The 16294-nt window shown below is 46.3% G+C and overlaps 1 protein-coding gene across 1 annotated transcript; it reads right to left on the bottom strand.

Moving 5' to 3' along the window:
• Positions 1 to 7098: 7098 nt before the first annotated feature.
• LOC138820141 (C-type lectin domain family 12 member A-like) lies at positions 7099 to 15804 on the bottom strand. The gene is made up of 6 exons (XM_070011856.1): positions 15537 to 15804; positions 12949 to 13050; positions 12471 to 12626; positions 11110 to 11261; positions 8414 to 8520; positions 7099 to 7371 (listed from the first exon to the last, which is right to left on the bottom strand). Exons 1-6 carry the CDS (start codon positions 15625 to 15627, stop codon positions 7224 to 7226), a joined length of 756 nt encoding a protein of 251 aa, XP_069867957.1. The 5' UTR covers positions 15628 to 15804; the 3' UTR covers positions 7099 to 7223.
• Between the last annotated feature and the right edge of the window lie 490 nt (positions 15805 to 16294).

Below are 16294 nucleotides of genomic sequence, written 5' to 3'. Positions count from 1 at the left end.
CAGGTGTCAGGAACATAATACAGAAGATAACATCTATTTGCGTGCCACAGCCAATTCCACGGACAAGGCTTACATTTGTGCTCTGGAAGGAAAACATCTTACGTGACTAGATGTTCAGACTTCTTGCTGTATCTTCGCGTCTCTGGGACATTGACCAAGATTCCTGTGTTTTCTGCTGGCCATTTTTTCATTTTATTTTGTGTCATTTCTGAGGTTTGACCTCAGAATCTCATGTTTTCTACCATTTGAGCCACAACTCCACTTCTGGCTTTTTGCTGGTTCACTAGAGAGAAGAGGTTCACAGATTTTTCTGCACAAGCTGGCTTTGAACCATGATCCTCAGAACTCAACCTCTTCAGTAGCCAGGATGACAGGTGTGAGCCACCAGTGCCCGGCTTTTACTGACTGAAATTCTGAACTGAGACCATCTATAGAGAAGTGTGTTTTCCTATCTATCATTCACTGAGCCTCACAGTAAATTGAGATTTTACATAACATATATAACGATAAAAAAAAGTTTAAGCAAGTTGAGATTAGAGAAATCGAGTTACTTATACCTTAAGAAAGGTATAGATTAAAGAAAATGCACATAGTCTTAGTACCCTTGTGTAACCAGTATACTTGCTAACGTGGTGTTGTATAGTTATTGTAATTTTCTTCTTGCTGTATGGAACTGTCAGCAATGCATGGACTATGCTTATTTCTTTTCCTAATGGTTCTAGCAGGGCACAAGTGGCCCAGGCCTGTGATCCTAGCTGCTCAGGAGGCTGAGATCGGAGGCTTCCGGGTTGAGGCCAGCCTGGCAGGAAAATCCATGAGACTCTGATCATACAATATCCAGCCGCAAGGCAGAAGTGGTGCTGTGGCTCACCTGGTTGAGCTCCATGCGGCCTGAGCAACAAAGCCAAGGGACACAGCCTAGGCCCTGAGTTCAAGCCCCAGGATCCCAACACACACACACACACACACACACACAGACACACACACACACAGACACACACACATACACACACACACACACACACACTCACACACACGCAGAGGTTCTATAGCTTTAGTTCCTGGTCTCTTAAGCAGACACAGGGTGTTACAGAATTACCTGGCTCTTTTTTCCGAAGCTCATGGCAGAGCCGGGTGGCCAAGGTTTGCACGGTGATAGAGAGGTTCTGGATCTTCTCAGAACTGTTGTCATTCCCCATTTGGTGTAGCGACACATTTCGCTGAATTTCTTTTTGGACATTTTGCTGTTTATAAACTAAAATCCAGAGAGAGAGAAGAGAGACAGACAGACAGACAGACAGAGACAGAGAGATGGAGGGGGGAGGATAAAAAATACCCTTGTAACACCTTAATATCAAGACCTTAAAAGTTGTTTTGTGCAAAGAATACTAAAAAAAAGACCAGAAGGAAACAGGAGGTTTAAGGGGTAGAATGCCAACTGTGAGGGTAAGAGCGGAGGCAGAATTCTAGGCTCTGAGCTGAGCGCCAGTGACTCACGCCTGTAATCCCAGCCGCTCAGGAGGCTGAGATCTGCAGATCCCCCTGGGAAGCCAGCTGGGAACTTTCCAGTAGGAAAGTTCATGAGACTCTCATCTCCAATGAAAAGAGACAGAAGTGGAGCTGTGGCTCAAATGGCAGAGCGCTCCTCTTGAGTGAGAAAGCTCAGGGACAGCTCCCAGGCCCTGAGTTCAAGCCCCAGGACCCGCCGCACAGACACGTGTGTGATACGTACTCACGATCCACACGATTCTCAATCCAATGAAGAGCAGTAGCAGGAGGAGGAGCGTCGCACGCAACGCTGTTCTAACCCACACAAGGGAAGAAGGCGCCGGAGTCACTGTGGATCACAGAAGCAACAAGAAGTTCTCACAACAGTGTTCAGTTCCATTCATTCAGACCATGCCATTCATTCATTCATTTTGTCTTTCTCTCCTACTATACCACCTGTAAAAGCATTCAATTTGTTAGACCCTTTAGCACACGAAAAAGAAATCCTCTGATCAAAATAACCGGGTGAATTGAAACCCTTTGTACAACTACTTAAAGGAGATAATAATAAAGAGAAGTCAGGACTTGGTGGCTCACGCCTTTAATCCCAGCTATTCCGGAGGCTGAGATTCGAGGATCCCAATTCAAAGCCAGCCTGGAGAGGAAAAACCATGAGACTCTTACCTCCAATGAACCACCAAAAACCTGGAAGTGGCGCTGTGGCTCAAGCGGTAGAGCAGCAGCCTGAGAAAAAGAGCTCAGAGACAGCGTCTAGATCCTGAGTTCAAGCCCCAGCACCGGCAAACACATGCATGGGCCCACAAACACACACACACACACACACACACACACACACACACACACATGTACACACACACACACACAGTATACACCTTTTGGATAACACAAATCAGCACTGGAGAGAATATTAGAGGTGGTAAAAATAATCACATCTCTCTTCATCGCCCTGTCTGTCTGTCTGTCTGTTTCTAGGCCTCTCTCTGTCCATCAGACCCTCTGTCTCTTTCTTGTCCCTCTTTGTACGTGTCTGTCTCTGTCTTTCTCTCTGTCCCTGTCTGTTTGTCTCTCTCTGTCCCTGTGTGTCTCTGCCTCGGTCTCTGTCTCTCTGTCCATCCTGGTCTGTGTGTCTGTCTCTGTCTCTCCTCCAGGCTTCCCAGCCTCCCTCTTTTTCTCTCTTACACAAATGAAATGAAAAATCAAACAACAAGACCAATGAAAAGCCAGCGTTGCTGGGCAGCGTCCACTTGAGCCACAGAAGTGGAATATAAGGTACAATTTCACAGCGCTGTCCTAAACCATGAAACACTCAACCTGAAACAGAACCCGATCCATGCGCTGACCCTGAGATAAAGGTCCTGTTTTCATCGCCCACCTGATCACACATCCACAATCAAAATCTTTACCTTTTCTCCCCATTTTGTCAACCTCCTGGATCTTCTCTGTCTTCCCAGAGGTCTAGAAGTTTCTATCAAGGCAAGTGCTTTCTTCTTCAGGCATGGAGAGAGGTGGAAAGCAGGTGGAATGAAATGCTGTTGTTAGGAGAAGGCAGGGCTGACTGTTGGACGTTGGATGGAAGGTGGACGCTGAGGCTTTGGGATCAGCAGCAGCAGCCGCCCTTCCCCAGCCGACCCTGTGTCTAACCAGCCGAGCTGATCAGCTCCTCGTCGGGGATCTCGGGCAGGACTGCGTGAGGGTGGCAGAGGACACATTTCTCTTCACCAGCCTCTCTTCCTCTTTCTTATCTCTACATAGGGCGACTGCAGAAGCTAGGTCTGTTGTGTTTTTGTTGTTACTAGGGTTTGAATTCAAGGCCAAACTTCCTGGCTCAAGGCTGGTGCTCTACTGTGTTGAGTCAGGCTTCCAGACCCCCATTTTGCTGGTTAGCTAGAGGTGGCGTTTGGAGGATTTCTCTGCCTGGGTTAAACTGGGATCGTCCAGGGGTCTGGAGTATTTAGGATAACAGCCATGAGCCACCAGCTCCTACCTCTCAAAGTAGTGGCTGGTGGTGGTGGTAGTGGTTTTTTATTGGGGTATGTATGTGTGTGTCCTGGGGCTTGAACTCACAGCCTGGGGCTGTCCCTGAGCTTTTGTGGGCAAGGTTAGCCTTCTACCCTTGGACCCCAGCTCCACTTCCAGCTGTCTGGCAGGTAATTGTGTGTGTGTGAGAGAGAGACAGAGTCAGAGACAGAGACAGAGAGCGAGCACGCATGTGTGTGTGGAGGTGCTGGGTGCTGATCTCAGGGCCTTGTGCTCCAGCCGGGATCTCTACCACCTGAGCCACACCTTCCATTCCAATAGCATTGCGTTTCACGTTTACTTTCCAGTTATTCGTGGCTGATGTGCAGACATGTGGCCAGTGGCCCCTTTGTGTGGTCCGTGTTTTAAATTGTTATAAGGTGATGTGTGGCGGTTACATTACAGAAGTCAGGGAATGAGTGCATGGGTTTTTGGACAATGTCTTCCCCTCTTTTTCCATGTTGTTCTGGTTCTGGGACTTGAACTCAGGGCCGGGCGCTGTCCCTGAGCTCTTTTGCTCCAGGCTAGCACTCTACCACTCAAGCCACAGCTCCTCTTCCAAGTTTGTTTGTTTTCTTTTACTGTTAATTGGAGACAGGAGTCTCACAGGCTTTTCTACCTGGGTGGCCTCTGAACTGTGATCCTCAGACTCAGCCTCTTGAGTAGCTGGGATTAAAGGCATCAGACACTGCACAGGGCTCATGTGATTGTTTCATATGTTATTTTTGTGACATTAAGGGAACACTTATTCTAAACAGTTCTGAAACTATACTGGTTGTTAAAATAAAAGTTTAATTTTTTCCATTCTTATTAGTCCTCTTTCTTTATTCCTGCTTCCTTCCTTCCTCTCTCTCTCTCTTTCCTTCCTTCTTTTTCCTTCCTTCAGCCTATTTCACCGTCAGACAATGCAGATTGTTGAATGAAATGATTGATAAGGATAATCAGGGGCTGGGAAGGTGGCTCAGCGGTAGAGTGCTGACCTAGATACATGAAGCCTTGGGTTCAATTCCCCCAATACCACAGACACAGAAAATGCCAGAAATGGCGCTGTGGCTCAAGTGGTAGAGCGCTAGCCTTGAGCACAGAGAGGCTCAGGGACAGCGCCCAGGCCAAAGGTCAAGCCCCAGATAAGACCAGAAAAAGAAAGGAAATCACGATCTCCTTCCTGAACAGAAAACCTTCCTGCTCTTACTAGACGGATCATGTACACTATTTATTCTTCAGCAAGGATTCATTGACTTCTGACAAACTCTTCACCCTAGAGAACTTTCTGGCTCTAGTAAAATGTTATTATGGCCTGTGTTTCCCACCTGTCATCCCAGCTAATCAACAGGCTGAAATCTGAGGATCGTGGTTTAAAACCAGCCTGGACAGGAAAGTCCATAGGACTCTTATCACCAATAAACTACTTAGAAAAAGCCAGAAGGGGCGCTGTGGCTTCAGTGGTAGACTGCTAGCTTCCAGTAAAAGAAGGACAAAGACAGGCCCTGAGTTCAAGCTCCAGGATCAGCATCTTAACAAATGTTCTAACATTTGGCTAATATCATGTTCAGCAAAAGCTCTTCCTACATCTATTGAAATGATGGATTTTCCCTCTCATTATTTTCAAAGGGTTAATGAATGAACCCGTGTCATGAGAAAAAAATCCAAGTTGGTTATAGTGTATTTGTACTTTCCATATCTTCCTGGACTTAATATTCTCTGGTTTTCTAGAAGGTTGAAAATGTCCAGGTTGATCTGTGGAAAAGCAGGAAAATGCTTAATTTAAAATTCTAGATTTCAGCCCCGGAGCCAGTGACTTGGGCTTCTAATTCTGGTTACTCGGGAGGCTGAGCTATAAGGGTTGTGGTTAGATGGTAGTCTGGGCAGGAGCCTCTGACCTCTAATAAACCACCTAAAAACCAGAAGTGGAGCTGTGGCTCAAGTGGTAGAATGCTATCCTTGAGCAAAAGAGCTGACATTGAATGCCCATAAGTTCAAGCCCCAGGACCAACAAAAATAAATAAGTAGAATAAAATAACCTAGAATTCTAGATTTGACAAGGAAAGACTGTCTTCATGCTGAACAGAATCTGGAATATACATTAAGGTTGACACATGACTAACTGTCTTTGTTATGTGCTGGTCCTGGGGCTCTAACTTGGGGCCTAGGTGCTGTTCCTGAGCTGTTTTCACTCAAGGCTGGTGATCTACCCCTGAGTCACAGTTCACTTCCAGACCACACATGGTCTATAGGTGCACCTCGAAGGGAAACTAGGAGGAGGAAATTATTTTGATTCTGGCAAATACATGTATATTAACTGCAAATAAACTTTTAATATTTTCCATTCTTATTTTGTCCTCTCTCCATCTTTCTCTTTCTCTCTTTCTTTTTGCCTATTTTGCTGGTAGAATCTCTATAGATAGTTGCATGAAATGATTGATAAAAGTAATCAATATCTCTTTCCTGAACTGAAAACATTCACTCTCTTAATTGGTGTATAAAGTACACTGTTACCTTCAAGAAGGATTATCTTCTGACAAACTCATCATGTTACAAAAATGCATGGCTTTATCAAAGTGCATCTCATGCTACTCAGGAGGCTGAGCTCTGAGGATCATGGTTCAAAGCCAGCCTGGGCAGGAAATCCCACGAAACACTTATCTCCAATAAACTACTTAGAAAAAGCCACACGTGGCTCTGTGGCTCAAGTGGTAGAGTGCTAGCTTTGAGAAAAGGAATCTCTGGGTCAATGGACAGGCACTGAGTTCAATCCCCATGTCCGGCACACACACACAAAATGTTATGACATTTGGCTAATATTATTCAGCAAAAGCTTTTCCTACATCTCTTGAAATAGTGTTAATGAACCTGTAACATAAAAATCCACACAAGTTGGTTATAGTGCATTTGTGCTTTCCATATCTTCCTTGACTTAATAGTCTCTGTTTTTTTAATAAGGTTGAAAATTTCCAGGTTGATCTGTAAAAAAGCAGGAAAACTACTTAATTTAAACTTCCACATTTCAGCCCCGGGCCAATGGCTCACGCTTGTAATACACTCAGGAGGCTGAGGTCTAAGGGCTGCAATTCGATGTCAGCCAGGGCAGGAAAGTCCATGAGACTCTTACTTCCAATGAACTACTTAAAGACCAGAAACAGTGCTGTGGCTCAACAGCCTTGAGTGAAAAAGTTCAAGAGCGGTGTCCAGGCTGGGTTCAAACCCCACGACCGACAAAATAGAAGAGAATTCTAAATCTCACGAGGAAAGTCTGGATGCTGAGCAGAATCTGCTGAGGTTCAGACACGTGCTGGTCCTGGGGCTTGAACTCAGGGCCTCGGTCCTGTTCCTGAGCTTTTTCACCCCAAGGCTGGCACTCTACCACTTGAGCCACAGTTGGAACTGTTCATTGGAGGCGAAAGTCTCACCAGCTTTCCTGCCTGGACTGACCTGGAACCTTCCTCCTCAGACCTCAGCCTCCTGAGTCGCTGGGATGACAGGCGGGAGCCACCGGTGCCTGGCAGTGAGTTCTTTCCTGACGTTCAGCAAATGCAGGATGGAAATAGAAAGACATGGTGTTCAGGGAGACAGAAGTGTGGTCATAGAACATTTATTCTGTTTGTGTGGTCCAGGAGACACAGGCTAACATCAGTAATATAATCAGAATCGGATCTGAAGGAAAGTTATTGTTTTACAACCACAGGCTTCCATTGTGAACTTTAACCTAGCACACTTTCCACCAGCACCGGACCAGACATTTTCTCACATATTGCATAGTTCCGGTCAGAGCAGAGTGTATAATAAATATATTCTCCACTCAAATATCCACAATACCATTTATTTAAGTCAGTCAGGTTACTTTTCGACCTAAAAGAAGAAAAATAGGAAAATAGTTAGAAAGTCAAACACTTGAAATACACACACACACACACACACACACACACGAAAATGACTTCCCCTGCCTGACAATATGGCCCCTAAGGTCTGCGTTGTCGAAGGAAAATTCAGAGTTCATGTGGAGATGCTTGATTGTCAAGGGGTCTCAATTCAGCTTCTCAGCTTATGAGTACAGCGCATGTGGATCATGTCCAACCTCTCATCCTTCCCCCATGTCCCCCCTCCACCCCCCTCTCACGTTCTCTGTTCCCATCCTCACATATGGAGGTTAAATATTAGGATGGGCGCCATCCTGAGTATTTGTGCTACTAAGGAAACTGAGATCTGAGGTTCAGGGTTTAAAATCACCCAAGCAGGAAAGTCCATGAGTCTCTTATGTCTAAATATATCAAGCCAAAAAGTTAGACGTGGAGCTGTGGCTCACGTGGTAGAGCACTAGCCTTGAGCCAAAAAGCCCAGGGCAGCGCCCAGGCCCTGAGTTGAAGCCCCAGGAAAAAGCACACAAAGAAAAGAAAGCCTATAGTTTATGGCTACTTGACAAATAAGGGTATCTGTAAATGTGTGTGTGTGTGTGCGTGCGTGTGCGTGTGTGTGAGTGTGGTGTGTGTGTGTGTGTGTGTGTGTGTGTGTGTGTGTGTTAATACTGGATCTTAAACTTAGGGCCTGGACACTACATCAGAGATTTTCAGCTAAAGGCTGGTGCTCTACCACTTGAGCCACAGCTCCACTTCTTGCATTTTCTGGTCTTCAATTGAACATAAGTGTCTCATGAACTTTTAGGTCACAGCTGACTTCAAACCATCATCCTCATAGCTCAATTTCCTGAGTAGCTGGGATTACAGGTGTGAACCACTGGCACCTGGCTAGGTGAACATTTTTTTACCTGATTAAATCCATTAAAGAAGTCTGACCCAGCCGGCATGTTTTGGGTATTTCCACAATCTACAATCATCCTGAGGAAAACATAGTTAAAAAATAGACTGAAAACAATAAGGGAAAAATAGCAACTCACCAGATATTAGACATAATACTGTCATCCACTTTCACATCGTAGTATGTGCTATGTTGTCTAGGAGATGCTCCAAGCCAATAGCTGTTCCTCAGGGGCTTTACAAAATCCTAAGAAACAAAGATGCTTTGTGTACAAAGTTATCTCTGGCTGGGTACAGTGGCTCACGCCTGTCATCCTAGCTACTCAGGAGGCTGAGATCTGAGGCTCATGGTTCAAAGCCAGCCAGGACAGGGAAGTCCATGAGACTCTTATCTCCAGGAAACTCCCCCCCAAAAAAAAAAAAACAGAAGTGGAAAAATCTCTGGGACAGTGCCTAGGCCCTGAGTTCAAGTCCTTGGACTTGCACAACAAATAATTATCTCTGTACATACTTATGTATATCATCGTTCAAATGATTGTTTGTCACAGTATTTTCAAAAGTGCATAACTACTGGATGTGTGTGTGTGTGTGAGAGAGAGCGAGAGAGTGTATGTGTGAGTGTGTGTGTGTGTGTGTGTGTGTGCATGTGAGCTCAAGGTTCTGATTTCAAGCCCCAGGTCTGGCATAGACAAAAAAGAAAGGAAAAGCAAGGAAGCAAGGGAGAAAGACAGAGACAGAGACAGACAGAGACAGAGACAGACAGACAGACTTATTTAGAGACAGAATGATAGAGAAGGATCCAGAGAGAGAGAGAGAGAGAGAGAGAGAGAGAGAGAGAGAGAGATGCAGTCCAGTAAAGTGGGCACAAGTCAGCATAAGTGGGATCTGAGAAGCCATCCAAAATGTCGTAACCCGAAGGCCTCATATTTGGATCTTATTCCTCCTAACTATATCTTGTTGAGTCAGAAACTATTAGTGAGCCCCGGAGACAGGCCCAATGGGAAAGACACAACATGTTTCTCTCTTCTAGATAGGATGAAGGAGCTTGAACTCAGGGCCCTGGCGTTGGCCTGGAGCTTCTTTTGCTCAAGTTGCATGCTCTACCACCCCAACCACAGAGCCACTCCTGGTCTTCTTGAGTGGTTTGTTGGAGATGAGGGTGTCACGGAGTTTGCTGCCCGGGCTGGCTTCAAACCATGATCCTCAGCTCTCACCCTCCTGAGCAGCTGGGATGACAGCGGATGACCGCGGATAACGGTATCTGGCTAAGAAACATGCTCTTTGCCTGACGTGCATGTCTGTAATGCCCCGCACATCACTCTTACAAGAACAACTAGAAATTGAAAGAGAGAAGCTGAGATCTGAAGACCAAATTCCAACACAAAGCCAGGCAGACAAACCCAAGAGACCCTTAGCTCCATTTACAGGAAGAAGCCACAAGTGTGGGTGTGGCTTCAGCCTTGAGCTCTTGTAAGCCAGCTGGGAAGGGGAGGCTCTTAGGTCAAGCCCTAGAGCTGGAAAGGAAGAAGAAGGAAGGAAGGAAGGAAGGAAGGAAGGAAGGAAGGAAGGAAGGAAGGAAGGAAGGAAGGAAGGAAGGAAGGAAGGAAGGGAGGGAGGGAGGGAGGGAGGGAGGAAGGGAGGAAGGAAGGAAGGAAGGGAGGAAAGGAAAGAAGGAAGGAAGGGAGGAAAGGAAAGAAGGAAGGAAGGAAGGAAGGAAGGAAGGGAGGGAGGGAGGAAGGGAGGGAGGGAGGAAGGGAGGGAGGGAGGAAGGAAGGAAGGAAAGGAAAGAAGGAAGGAAGGAAGGGAGGAAAGGAAAGAAGGAAGGAAGGAAGGAAGGAAGGAAGGAAAGAAGGAAGGAAGGAAGGAAGGAAGGAAAGAAGGAAGGTAGGAAGGAAGAAAGGAAGGTAGGAAGGAAGGAAGGGAGGGAGGGAGGGAGGGAGGAGAGGAAGGAAGGAAAAAGAAAGAAAGAAAGAAAGAAAGAAAGAAAGAAAGAAAGAAAGAAAGAAAGAAAGAAAGAAAGAGAGAGAGAAAGAAAGAAAGAAGAAAGAAAGAAAGAAAGAGAAAAGAGGGAGAAAGAGAGAGAAGGGAGAGAGGGGAGGGAGGGAGGGAGGGAGGGGAGTGAAAGAAGAGAATGAAAGAAGAAGACAAAGAAAAAAGAAGACAAAAGAGGAATGGAAAGAGGAGGGAAGGAACAGAGAGAAGGAGAAAAGAGGAGAGGAGAGAGCAGGTAGTGACTCACTTGATACGTCTTCTCCAAAATGTTCCCCATTTCTGTCTGTGTGTGTATCTGTGTGTGTGTGTCTGTCTGTGTGTGTATCTGTGCGTCTGTGTATCTGTGTATGTTTGTGTATCTCTGTGTGTGTATCTGTGTGTGTGTGTGGTGTGGTGTGTGTGTGTCTGTGTGTCTGTGTGTCTGTGTATCTGTGACTGTGTGTGTGTATCTGTGTGTCTGTGTGTGTGTATGTGTATGTGTGTGTGTATCTGTGTGTGTGTGTCTGTGTCTGTGTGTGTGTATGTGTATGTGTGTGTGTGTGTCTGTGTTCTGGTTCTGAGGTTTGAACTCAGGATCTGGGCGCTGTCCCTGAGCCTCTTTCTCTCAAGACTAGGGTTCTACCACTTGAGCCACAGCTCAACGTCCGGTTTTCTGGTTGTTCATTGGAGATCAGAGTCTCACAGACGTTCCTGCCCAGGCTGGCTTTGAACCTTGATCCTCAGATCTCAGCCTCCTGAGTCGCTGGGATGACAGGCGGGAGCCACAGTGCTCAGCGACCTCTTCTTATTCTGTGATAGGAAATGCGATTTCCTTTCTTACTGAGAGAGAGACTGGGAGACATACCCGTACATCCTTGTTGTTAATCTTCAGCAGGCTGGCATTGTGGTGAGCACATGACTTTTGGCTATTTTCCCACGTGTCATAAGTATGATACAGAAGATAACATCTATTTTCATGCCATTTCCAATCCTGTGCACAAGGATTACATTTGTGCCCTGGAAGGAAAACATCCTTTTATGTGAATAGATCTTTAGCCCTCTTGCTATTTCCTGTCATCTCTATGGGACATGGACCAAGTTTACTGTGTTTTCTTCTGGTAGTTTTTTTTGGGGGGGTCTGGTTGTGGGGCCTGAACTCTGGGCCTGGGTGCTGTCCCTCAGCTCTTCAGCTCAAGGCTAGCGCTCTACCACTTGAGCTACAGCGCCACTTCTGGCTTTTTTTTCTGCTTATGTGGTACTGAGGAATCGAACCCAAGGCCTCCTGCATGCAAGGCAAGCGCTCTACCACTGAGCCACCTTCCCAACCCTCTTCTGGTAATTTTTAATGTCATTTTGTGCCAGTTCTGGGGCTTGAACTCAGAATCTCCTGCTCTTCCTTAGCTTTTTCACTCAAAGCTGATCCTCTACCATTGGAGCCACAACTCCACTTCTGGATTTTTGCTGGTTCACTGGAGAGAAGAGTTTCACAGACTTTCCTGCATGGGCTGGCTTTGAACCATGATCCTCAGAACTCAACCCCTTCGGTAGCTAGGATGACAGGCGTGAGCCACCAGTGCCCAGCTACTACTGGCTGAAATTATGAACTGAGACCATCTATAGAGAAGTGTGTTTTCCTATCATTTGCTGATCTTGATAGTAAATTGAGATTTTACATAATCTCTACAATAATAAAAAATTTTAATTGAGATTAGAGAAATTGATTTATTTTAGTAAAGCTGCAGGTTACTATTCTTGTATAACCATTAAAGCTGGGTAATTTGATTTTGCATAGTTACGATTATTTTCTGATTTTCTTCTAACTGTATGGAGCTGTCAACAAAGCAGTGCCATGGACTCTGCTTAATTCCTGTACTAATCAGTGGTTCTAGCCAGCACCAGTGGTGCCTGCCTGGAATCCCAGCTGCTCAGGAGGCTGAGATCTGAGGATTAGACATTGAAAACAGCCTGGGCAGGAAAATCGGGGAGACTTTTATCTTCCATTATCCAGCAACAAGGCAGAAGTGGTGCTGTGTGTGGCTCAACCAGCTGAGCTCCATGTAGCCTGGAGCAAAAGAGCCAAGGGACACAGCCCAGGCCCTGAGTTCAAGCCCAAAGACACACACACACACACACACACACACACACACACACACACACACACACACACACACACGGTAGCTTTAGTTCCTGGTCTCATAAGCAGCCCTCAGGGTAGTACAGAATTACCTCGCTTTTTTTCCTGTAGCTCATGACACAGCCTGGTGGCCAGGGTTTGCACTGTGATAGAGAGGTTCTGGATCTTCTCAGAACTGTTGACAATCCCCATTTGGTGTAGGGACATGTTTCTCTGAAGTTCTTCTTGGGCATTTTGCAGTTTATAAACTCAAATCCAGACACAGAGAGAAAGAGAATTTAAAAAAGACACATGAAAACCTTCACTATCATGACCTTAAGAGTTGTTTGGTACAAGGAATACTGAAAAAGGCCCAAGGGGAAGGGAGGCGTGGCTCACGTGGTAGAACACCAGCTGTGAGGGGAAATAGCTGAGCAGGAGCGCTAGGCTCTGAGCCAGCAAAAGGGCAGAAGTGGAGCCGTGGCTGAAGTGGTAGAGCACCAGCCTTGAGTGAGAAACTCAGGGACAGCGCCCAGACCCCGAGTTCAAGGCCAGGCCCAGCAGCACACACAAAAAAGGGGTGATACGTACTCACGCTCCCCAAGATTCCTAGTCCGAGGAGGAGGAGGAGAAAGAGGAGGAGAGTCAGACCCAGGGCTATTTTAGTCCATACATGGGAAGGTGCTGGAGGCTCTGTGGAACCAGAAGCAACAAAGAGTTCTCAAAACAGTGTTCAGTTCATTCGTACAACATCATTCATTCATGCATTCATTCATTCATGTTGCCTTTATTTCTCTCCTCCTATGCAACCTGTAAAAGAACTTGTTAGACACTCTAGGACACGAAAAAAAGTCCTGTTTTCAAGATTCACTGTAGTAAGGCCTGGGCCCTGCTGGCTCATGCCTGTCATGCTAGCTACTCGGGAGGCTGATCTGACCCCAGCCCCAGCAGGAAGGTCCGTGAGACTCTTACTCCAATAACCACCAAAAAACCAGAAGTGGCGCTGTGGCTCAAGTGGTAGAGCGCCAGCCTTGAGCTGAAGAGCTCAGGGACAGCGCCCAGGCCCAGAGTTCAAACCCCATGACCAACAAAAAAAAAGAACAACACTCATCTACATGAATTTCCATTCTGACTTTAGCACCGGTGATTGCAAAATGCATGAATAAGTAAAGCCAGGCTTCAAGTGTTATGTGGGAGGTTAATAAAGGAAGCTTGTGAGTTTACTTACTGCATCTTGAAAAACACCTCTTTTAGGCAAAAATAAATCTTCTTTTCAGAAATAAGACTGAAAACGGTTGCAATCGATTACTTGCAACTCTGAAAATGGAAGGAGAGCATCCGTCGGAGATGCTGTTTTTCAGGCTGAGGGGATCAGGAGAGCGATGGGGGTGAAGTTCACTGGAATTTGGCTTTAACGTGTGTGAAGATGTTAACCAGGAACTTCCCCCTCCCGCCCCAAAGAGCTGAATAAGCCAATAGAAAACTAGAGTATCAAAAACCCTTAGAAGCCGGGTGCTGGTGACTTATGCTACTCAGGAGGCTGAGACCTGAGGATCACGGTTCAAAGCCAGTCCAGGGCAGGAAAGTCCATGAGACTCTGATCTCTAATGAGCCACCAGGAAACCAAAAGTGTCCCTAGCTTTGAGCAAAAATAGCTCAGAGACAGCACCCAGCCTTTGTGTTCAAACCCAGTGACTGACCAAATAGAAATGAAACAGCTCAGGAATAGCTAAAATTACAGGCGTGAGCCACTGGCACCCAACACAATCTTCTTCTTCCTTCCTTCTTTCTTTCTTAGTTCCTTTTTTTTTTTTGCCAGTCCTGGGCTTGAAATCAGGGCTTGGGCATTTTCCTGTAGCTTCTTCTGCTCAAGACTAGTGCTCTACAACCTGAGCCATAACACTCCTTCCAGCTCTGTGCATGTGGTACTGAGGAATTGAACCCAGGACCTCATGCATGCTAGGCAAATACTCTACCGCTGAGCCACCCGCCCAGCTTAAATCACTACAGGATGTCAGTCCTCATCAATGTGGGTAGTAAAGGCTAGTTCCAACCAATGTGTTTAGAACGTGATAGTCTAACCACACTTCTGAAACATAGGAAATCCATCTTGCGCCACAGTTGCTGAAGTGACTGTAACCAGAGAGAACTGAAAAAAAAATATTTATATTTCATTTCTTTAGATGGAGGAAAATGCCCTTCACGGAAAAGAACGACAGAGACAAGATCTTCGTGTAGGTCAGAATGAGACATTCAGAGCTGCCTTTAGGCCGGGCACTGGTAGCTGATGCCTGTAACCTCAGCCACTCGGGAGGCTGAGATCTGAGCATCGTGATACACAGCCAGCCTGGACGGGAAGGAACGTGGGACTTTTTATTTCCAATGAACCAGCAAAAAGATCAACGTGGAGCTGTGGCTCAAGTGGTAGAGCACCAGCCTAAAAGTCACATGAGAGCGCTTGGCCTTGAGTTCAAGCCTTAGTACTGGCACGCACAAGTGCATGAGAGAGTTCACGCACATGCACACACACACACGCACGCACGCACATGCACACACACACACACGCACACACACACACACACGCGCGCACACACACACACACACACACACACACAGAGTCTGGCTCCTTTGGATAATCATAATCCGCATATCACAGGTGGTAAACAACCTCTTTCTTCATGGTCCTGTCTGTCTGTCTCTCTGTTCTCTGTCCCTCCGTCTGTCTATCTTTCTTTGTCCTTTGGTCTGTCTCTCTCTGCCTCAGTCTCTCTCTCCCCGTCCATCCTCATCTGCGTCTCTGTCTCTGTCTGTCTCCCGACCTTCCCAGCCTCCCTCTTTTTTCTCTCTTACAGAAATGAAAGGAAAAAGAAAATAACAAAATAAATTAAAAGATGGCTTCCCTGGACAGCATGTAATCGTGAGCCACAGAAGCGGACACTTTGTACAATTTCAGAACACTTTCCTATAGCTCGATCGTAATATTCAAAAGTAGAACGTTTACAAGTGATTGATTGTTGTGTGATTTCACAAAGCCAGTGTTTGAATAAAAGAGAAGCATTTGGGGAGGTGTAATTAAACATTCAAATTGAATACTAACGCCCTCCACTCACTGAACCCCAGGATGGAAGTCTCGTTTTCATCGCCCACCGTACCGCACATTCCCAACTCCACATTCGTACCTTTTGTCTCCACTGGGTCCAACTCCTGGATCTTCTGTGTCTTTCCCGAGTTCTGGAAGTTTAGATCCGCGTAAGTGACTTCTTCAGACATGGGGGGAGGTGGAAAGCAGGTGGAATGAAATGCGGTTGTTAGGAGAAGGCAGGGCTGACTGTTGGATGTTGGACGGAAGGTGGACGCTGAGGCTTTGGGATCATTAGCAGCAGCCGCCCTTCCCCAGCTGACCCTGTGTCTAACCCAGCCAAGCTGATCAGCTCCTCATCTGTGGTCTGCGGCAGAACTGGATGACTGTGACATGAGGAAACATTTCTCTTCACCAGCCTCTCTTCCTCTTTTTTATGGGTACATACGTCACCTGCAGGAACTCGGTTTTGTTTTATTTCTGTTGGTACTAGGTTTGAGTTCAAGGCCAGCTACTCTGGCTGTACTTTGTTGCTCAGGGCTGGTGCTCCACCACTTGAGTCAGGCCTCCAGTCCAGCACTTTGCTGGTTAGCTAGAGGTAGAGTTGGGAGGACCTGTCTGCCTAAGTTGACTTTGAACTGGGTCCTCCAAGTTTCAGTAGTTAAGATAATGGGCATGAGCCACCAGCTCCCAGCTCACAAATTTGTGCTTCGGTTTTATTCTTGGATTTTATTGGTGTGTGTGTGCGGGTGTGTGCGTGTGTGTGTGTGTTGAGACTTGAACTCAGAGCCTTGATACTCTCCCTTAGCCATCTTGCTAAAGACATGCTCTACTTCTTGAGCCACGGCACCATTCCTA

This window comes from Dipodomys merriami, unplaced genomic scaffold (assembly GCF_024711535.1).
Source record: "Dipodomys merriami isolate MVZ:Mamm:240054 unplaced genomic scaffold, mDipMer1.0.p SCAF_84, whole genome shotgun sequence".
Classification (NCBI taxonomy): domain Eukaryota; kingdom Metazoa; phylum Chordata; class Mammalia; order Rodentia; family Heteromyidae; genus Dipodomys; species Dipodomys merriami.
Note: the sequence above shows the minus strand (reverse complement) of the source record. Positions and strands in the feature narration are given on the sequence as shown.